Source organism: Peromyscus californicus, unplaced genomic scaffold, assembly GCF_007827085.1.
Source record: "Peromyscus californicus insignis strain IS unplaced genomic scaffold, ASM782708v3 Scaffold_6__1_contigs__length_162567912, whole genome shotgun sequence".
NCBI classification, from domain to species: domain Eukaryota; kingdom Metazoa; phylum Chordata; class Mammalia; order Rodentia; family Cricetidae; genus Peromyscus; species Peromyscus californicus.
This window is the reverse complement of record NW_026294584.1, coordinates 149,092,386-149,100,200: the sequence shown is the minus strand read 5'-3', so window position 1 is coordinate 149,100,200 and position 7,815 is coordinate 149,092,386. Positions and strand designations below refer to the sequence as shown.

At 45.6% G+C, this 7,815-nt stretch overlaps 1 protein-coding gene across 1 annotated transcript; it reads left to right on the top strand.

Annotated features, from left to right (window-relative positions):
• Positions 1 to 2,270: 2,270 nt before the first annotated feature.
• Positions 2,271 to 5,448, top strand: Mgp (matrix Gla protein). The gene is made up of 4 exons (XM_052720121.1): positions 2,271 to 2,410; positions 3,636 to 3,668; positions 4,634 to 4,709; positions 5,093 to 5,448. The coding sequence occupies exons 1-4, from the start codon at positions 2,350 to 2,352 to the stop codon at positions 5,232 to 5,234; spliced, it is 312 nt and encodes a 103-aa protein (XP_052576081.1). The 5' UTR covers positions 2,271 to 2,349; the 3' UTR covers positions 5,235 to 5,448.
• Positions 5,449 to 7,815: the final 2,367 nt, after the last annotated feature.

The following is a 7,815-nucleotide window of genomic DNA, read 5'->3' as shown; positions in this document are numbered from 1 at the left end:
GGTGGCGGCAGCCCTAAGACACTTGTAATAAAAGTTGAAAAGCTAGGTTGGAAACGGAGTGTTGGTTTCAGGGAGTGTGAGAGGGCTGAAAGAGCACCGCTGCCATCTGGACAGAGGAGGGACCGTGGAGCTGAGTGCACGAAGCCAGAACTTGGCCAATTGCCTTGATCTGATCATTGTGCAGAAGTGACAGCATGGGCATTCATGACTCCATTGTTCTAAGGGGCCCAATATGGGACCAGGGAGGTAGCTCAGTGGGGAAAGGTGCTAGCCACACAACCTGACAACATGAGTTCAATCGCCAGAACCCACCGGCATCTGCAATCCCAACACTCCCGTGGGAGTATGGGAGAGGAAGACAGACTCACCAGGGAGCTCACTGATGCCCCGCCTCCAACAAGGTGAAAGGTGAGAACCAGCCGCTAAAGCTGCCCTCTGACCTTCACAGATACACGACACATACATACACACACACACACACACACACACACACACACACACACACACACACACACGAAGCCCAGAACTTGGCTTTGGCAGGTGGATCTCTGCGAATTCAAGGTCAGTCTGGTGTACATTATGAGTTCCAGGACAGATAGAGCTACATAGTGAAACCCTGTCTCAAATAAATAGATTATAGATAGATAGATAGATAGATAGATAGATAGATAGATAGATAGATAGATAGATAGATAAGCAAAACAAAAACAAACAAAAAACATATTTTTTAAGAATATAAAGATTTTGTGTGTGTGTGTGTGTGTGTGTGTGTGTGTGTGTGTGTGTGTGTGTGTGTGTGTATACATGCACATGTGTGTAGGTCCCCAAAGAAACCAGAAGAGGGCATCAGAGTCCTTGGAGCTGTCGTTCCAGGCAGTCATGAGCCCCCCAATGCGGGTACTGGGAAATGAACCCCAGTCCACTGCAAGAGCAGCAGGCCCCTAAAATGCTCGTCTACCTCTGCAGCCCATAAACACTTTCTTTTTTACCTGAAGGGGAAGGCAGAGGTTTATTGGTTCTTGGGCTCACCAATCTTACAGGTTGTCTAACGGGAATCCTGCAGCATCTGTAGCGGCCTTTCCCAGAGTGGAGGGACAGTAGTGTACCGGTAAGACAGAAAGTCCAGCAGGCCACAGGCCTGTCTCCCTGCTGTTTCATGCCAAGCTCAAGGTCCTAAGGCCTCAGATCTTCTAGAGTGTGCTTCTGAGGCCACAAAGAAGACTCATGGAATTCCAAGCACACAAGACACCATAGGGTAGAAAAGTTTCCTGAGGGAGAGAGGGATTCTTCAGATAGCCAGAGGCGCCATATTGAAATTCTCTTGTTAGATAAGCAACAGCCCCTAGACCTTATGGTACAGTGAAATACAGACTTGTGAAAACCTGCATGGGAAGGCACATTACAGTCAGGGGTAGAGAGCATAGCCCAGAGCTATTTCTGACTCCAAAGGGAGGTGCCCTGCTGGTCTGTAGCTAGCACACAGCACCTAAGCACAGTATCATGTACCTTATCCTGCCCATGAAAATCCTATCACATTGGCTCAGTAGCCAAGGCAGTGCTGTGAGAACCTGAGCAATGAGTATCTTCATCCCTGTCCACTTGCTCAACCAGTAGCACTCATCTGAGAGAGCATTAGGGCATAAGACTAGTCTAACATCACAAAATTAAATAATTGAGTTACTGTGTAGCTAATGAACAAAACCAGGGTACCCACATCCTTACCCCCACTAAACCCTTGGAAAATTCTGTAAAGTGCCTATCACCAGGCAAATGTCCAATTGGTCTAGAATTGAAAATTCTGCCCTACCGTGAGGATGTCTAAGCTGTCACAGCATAGAGAGTGGGGGCCTTTCTCCCCCAGGACCTCTCCTCCATCCAGCTGGGTAACAAAGAGAACACTACAGCTCTGTCTGCCGATCAAGCCCCAGCGGCCAGCGGTCAGGGCCAGCAAGCAGATCAGAGGAGGAATTCGAAAGGCAAACCTGTGTTTGTGGTAACTGCCCTCTCCATGGACATGTGCCCGGGTCTGGCTCAAAAACATAGGGTGGCCACAACTTCTGCACCAGGACAGCATCCTGCTCACACACACACAGCCGGGACCAGGAGTGAGGGGAAACTGCCCACGCTGTGTAGATACTATCTGGAAGGAATGAGTACTTGGGAAAAGTCCCAAGGCAAGTTTAGTGCCAAGCCATCCCACCTTTCCCAGCCCCCTGCTGCTGGTTCCTCCCCCTTGGGCTGCTCAAGTTCCTATAAAAACAGCTCAGCCTTTCCAGCAGCATGTAGGAGCCTCTCCCCTCTGCTGCTGCACCAGACACAGAGGCAGACTCACGGGACACCCGAGACACCATGAAGAGCCTGCTCCCTCTGGCCATTCTGGCTGCACTGGCTGTGGCAGCCCTGTGCTATGGTGAGAATCCCTCCCTGCTGTCAGTGGGGTTTTCTTTCCCTGCCTCTGGCTTCCCTTCACTTCTACGCTCTCCCCCATCTTCTTCTTTCCCCTTTTCTGTTATAACCCAGAGTATCATGAACGCTGTCTCCATCACATCTGTTTTATATTCCAAACATCCCAACACATGTGAGCTCTATAACAGGCGAGTTCTTGCAGGGATGAATCTACATACCTGGAGACCAAAGTATTTCAAAAATGTGCCAATTCCCAACCCCTATAGTCTTAACTTTAAGGACGCTTAGTCAGACTTGAGTGTTGATGAGTTAAGGATATTTGGTGAATTGTTTAAGAAAATAAGTTTTCATGGGAAGTATTAGCTTTTAGGGACAGAAAATACCATGAGCTTAGTGCATTTATTCAGTGAATTCATTTTTAAAAGAAACTTTACAGCTGAATTTTAGGAAAGCCCCAATTTCATAACTGTTTACAAAGCATACTTTTTTTCTGCTACCTATATGTTGTTCAGTCATCTGTGATTTGTTCACAGGTTTGAAGCCAAATTATTTACATCATTCTGCTTAAATTGTATTGACCATATTTAGTTGTTTATAAACCTAAATTGTATGAACAGCTCTAATGCTATGCTTCTCAGCTTTTGAATTATTTATAAACTTACTGTGTATGGTTTTGATTTCCTCACCTTTTTTCACTTTGCAGGCAGGCAGACACTTACAAACACAGTCTCCTATTCCCACTTTGCCCGCTGTGTTCAAGAGAGACTTAGAAAGCAGAATCGTTCGCTTTGACGTCCTCTCCGCCCTGGCTTTGTGCCCAGTTTGAGCTGTGAGAGGGAGCCGGTGGTTTCTGAGGCTGCCAATTTAACTCCCATTCTTAAGAGCCGCTCTGAACCCTCTTAGAAACTGTCTGGGTCATGCGGCTCAATAACCACCCTGGAGCGCCCTACCTGGAGAAGCCTGGCTGCCGCGTACCCACCTTTAACTTCCTTGACTCTGTTCTCAAACCGGCCCCCGAGTATATCAGAAAAATGAACGAGATGGAGACGCCCAAAGCAAGAATAGAAAGAAACAACTCGCGATTCCTATACTATCGGAATTTCTTTAACAATCGCCTCGCTAAATGCACTAGTCCCATCTTTTTAAATCTTCCATCCCCTTCTACCTCTACATTTAAACAATGACAGCATGTGACAAATAAGTCTAAAAGGTCTTTCTTTTAATTCCAGAATCTCACGAAAGCATGGAGTCCTATGAAATCAGTAAGTAAATGCTTGGCTGCCTTATTTCAGTTGCTTGCATTAAAGACTATCGCTTTATTTTTTAAACTAAAGTGCCAGTCAGGTCTATGGAAGGGAGGAGTGGGAGAGCTGAATTTTTGCACCCAGTGACTAAAACTGTCCGAGTAGGCAACGTTGAAACTTCAAGCCGTGTAATGGGACATTGAACTGCATCCAGAACACTTGGAAATTTTAAGTTCACATCACATCAGCCACACAAATGGAAAATGAGGAGTAATGGGAACTGAGGAGGCACAGAACGGGACCAGCCAGCCGGGAGACCACAGGCGTCAGCATCAGATTTGGCGCCTGAGTACACAGACTTGGAAAGTCTGGCTACAGCCATAACAGTATCCACATTTTTATTTGGTTAATTTGAAGGGTTTTGCTTTTCTGTTTTGGTTTGGTTTTTGACTCCATGGTAGCCCAGCTGCCCCCCAACTCAGCACACAACTGAGGATAAGTTTAAACTCCTCGTCCTCCTGCCTCATCTCCCAAGTACTGGGATCACAAGCGTGCGGCCCCTGTACCAGGTCTCACTCTTGAGTCTAATTGTTCCTCATTTTCATTAGTATTTAACTTGTTCCTGTGCTTGTGGTCTATGATCTACTTTATAGGGTCAAATGGTGAGAAAATTCCTCTTGAAATACATTCAAAACACTCTGAGTGGGTATTACCAAAAGTAGCAAAGGATTGCCCAAAGACAAAACAGATAAGATTTGGTGTGGCCTGTGTGGCAAGTCCCCAAGACGCTAAATTGGTTATTCATTTCCTTTGCTCATACAGTTTATAGAACCTACTTTATACTCTTTTTATATTTTTGCCTATCTCTAGTTACATATATAGGAGATTAATGAGGTTTCAGATGTATGTGCCCCTCAGATTATTCCCAAAATATTTTCATCAGCTGTTTTCCTAAAAGTCCATTTATGTATTTTCTGTTTCAGGTCCCTTCATCAACAGGAGAAATGCCAACACCTTTATGTCCCCTCAGCAGAGATGGCGAGCTAAAGCCCAAGAAAGGTGTGTGCCCCAGCTTGATGGGGGTAGCTGTTCTCTCAGTGTCTTAGGACAGTTTGAACTGAGTAGGGAAGAAGTTTATCACCATTTCTATGGCTTGAACTCAAAGAATTGAAAAGCAAGCAGAGAAAACAGAATGTTGAAAAACTGTTTTGCTTTGGGGCTAGAAAGGAGATGGGGAGGAAGAAGGGGGGCAGAAAGAGAACTTCTATTTTTATTCACAAAAGTAATATCAAAATGGAAACCTGTTCTCCCCCATGCCTGCTCTCCAAACACTCTTAGTACTGAGGGAAGGGCTCTACCCAGTATCCCCCAACCTCTCCGTTTTTCTTCCGCACCATCATCTGTCTGCCCCTCATTCGTGGCCTCTCCTCTCCACTCCCCAGGGTCCGGGAACGCAACAAGCCTGCCTACGAGATCAACAGGGAAGCCTGCGATGACTACAAGCTGTGTGAACGCTATGCCATGGTCTACGGCTACAACGCTGCCTACAACCGCTACTTCAGGCAGCGCCGAGGAGCCAAATGAGAGGACAAGGAAACCATCATTCTGTTCCCAAGTCTCGTTTTGTATCCCCCTGCAGTAGCAATAGCGAAGTATACAGACACATACACATTGCTTGTTTCCTACATGACCTCTTGTCTGGCTGTGCTACTCCTTCCTGTCCCCAGGTGGAAAGAAATGAAAGAACAGTGTTAAGAAATGTGTTTATATATAATAAAATTCTGGTTTGATACTTTCATTTCAAGAATTCTGTTTCTTCTGGGAAAATGCTAAGAAATTGCAATCATAGCCGGCCTCACCGAGAATCAGAGGTTATATTAGACTTGTGTGTACTGTGGAGGGGAGGTATAACCACATAGAAATTGGAGTTCACCTCATTTTTTTCCCATCTCTCATGCATTTAAAAAAAAAATTACCTCTGAGCCGGGCGGTGGTGGCGCACGCCTTTAATCCCAGCACTCGGGAGGCAGAGCCAGGCGGATCTCTGTGAGTTCGAGGCCAGCCTGGACTACCAAGTGAGTTCCAGGAAAGGCGCAAAGCTACACAGAGAAACCCTGTCTCGAAAAACCAAAAAAAAAAAAAAAAAAACCTCTGTACCAAGGCCATATAGGAAAAAAAAGAAAAGACAGCATGGAAACCACGGGACAAAATGGCAGAGTTTGATCTAACTCTGTCCATGATCATATAAGTGAGTAGTCTATGCAATCCAGTTTTAAACATCTACATAGACTGATATTGTGTGAGACTTTTCCTCGATAGACACAAAATACACAGACATACACACACTCACACATGCACACATGCTCACAAGCACACATTCAGGCATAAGTCTGCTCACTCCCAGATAGGGAACCTATGACAGACCAAAGCTGTGAACCATTGAGTTTCTATGGGGGTCACACAAAGGGATATGGGTGAAGGGTTCCTTATAGGAGGAGAGCCAACTCCAAGGCAGTTGCCTCACTGAAAAGCCCACTCCAGAGGGCTTGCCAGCAGCTCAATAGCTGGGGGAAATCTCCTCTCAGCCGGTCAGAGCCTGCTCAACCATTGTTCACTGCTTCCATAGTCTTGGGGCTGGCCTTCCTAGGTCTGAGTCTCCACTTCCTCAGACAGGTGGAGCTTGTTTACGTCCTGAGTCTCATTCTGGAAAGAAAGGTCTCAATCAGGGGAAACTACAATACAATCATTGGCGTACTTCACAGTACATTTCTATCATTCTTTGTAGATTTGTTTTCCTTTTAATAATGTGTATATGTGTGGGGGTGTGCACATATTGGTGAAGGGGCCCACCTGAAGTGAGTCACTAATGTGAGTCACCTTGCCCTACTCACAACCTTTTCCTGAAACAATTCCTATCCCAAAGCTGGTCAACACACCGTGTGCAAAGAGCCCTATACTAGCATCTTCTGGTCTTAGGATTGTCTCTTCTTCCACTCAACAAAATTAGCCAAAATAAAATTTTTATGATTCAAAAATTCTATCCTGAATTTAATTTGATTCCTAACCCCGAGACTTTACTTACACTGCTTCTGCTCATTCTATGCATCAGCCGAGGTTCGGTCTCTCTCCAGAAGGCCCTCTTCTGAAACACAGACACCATCATCTATCTGATTACTGCTAGATAAACTTCTTCCATGCCCCCTCACTGGTACCTAATTCCCAGCCATCAGTGTCACTTTGGAGCAAAAGAGGCTCACCCAGTCTGTGGATCCAGTCCATGACTCCCGCATACTAAGTACCTATAAGTAGACTGTGTTGCAACCTCAAACAAGCAAACATCTGCAGTAGTGTTTCCGATGAGCAGAACACATGAGCCAACAATGAAGATGTGAAAGCAAAAGAGGCTGGGTTTATTCCCTTTGAGGGATTTATATCTTCAACTCTGTGATTCTACTCAATGGATCTGGAGAGCCTGGTTCCCATGGAGTGGAAATCTCACTAAAGAACCCAGAAAGAGTTCCACACAGCTCCAAATACACTCTGGAGCTTCAGGTCCTTTGTGCTGGGAGACCAGGTAGCAAATAAGGATGAGGTGGCCAAAGTTCACCACACTCAAGAATGGGATTCCATCTCCCCAGCTAAGTGAGACACCAGATGTGCTAAGAGTTAGGGAAGCCTAGAACAGGAAGTCCCCAGGAGGGAGAAAGCAAGCATTAGTGGTGGCCTTACAGCCAGTTGCAGTGACGACAGTGGCTGTATTGAGTCCCTGACCTTCATAAACTATGACTTTCTCATAGGCGTGAACTGCCACCAACAAAAGCTGATGCTGAAGGACATGTCATACAGGTGAAAAAGAGACTTCTAGTAGATGAAGACTGGAAAATATATTTCCAGCAAATGGGCACAGTGTCCAGGAGTAAACTGAACCTCTCCATGATCATTTTTTTCCTGGGAAAGAGACCAGCCAGAGCCTTGGAGAAGTTATTCCTTGAACATCCTGTGTGGAGCTAGTGTGAGGATAGACTGTAATGTAGAGGTTCTCAACCTGTGGGTCAAGATCCCTTTCTCAGGGGTCACCTAAGACCATTGGAAAACACAGGTATTCGCACTACAATTCATAACAGTAGCAAAATTAGTTATGAAGTAGCAACGAAATAATTTTACG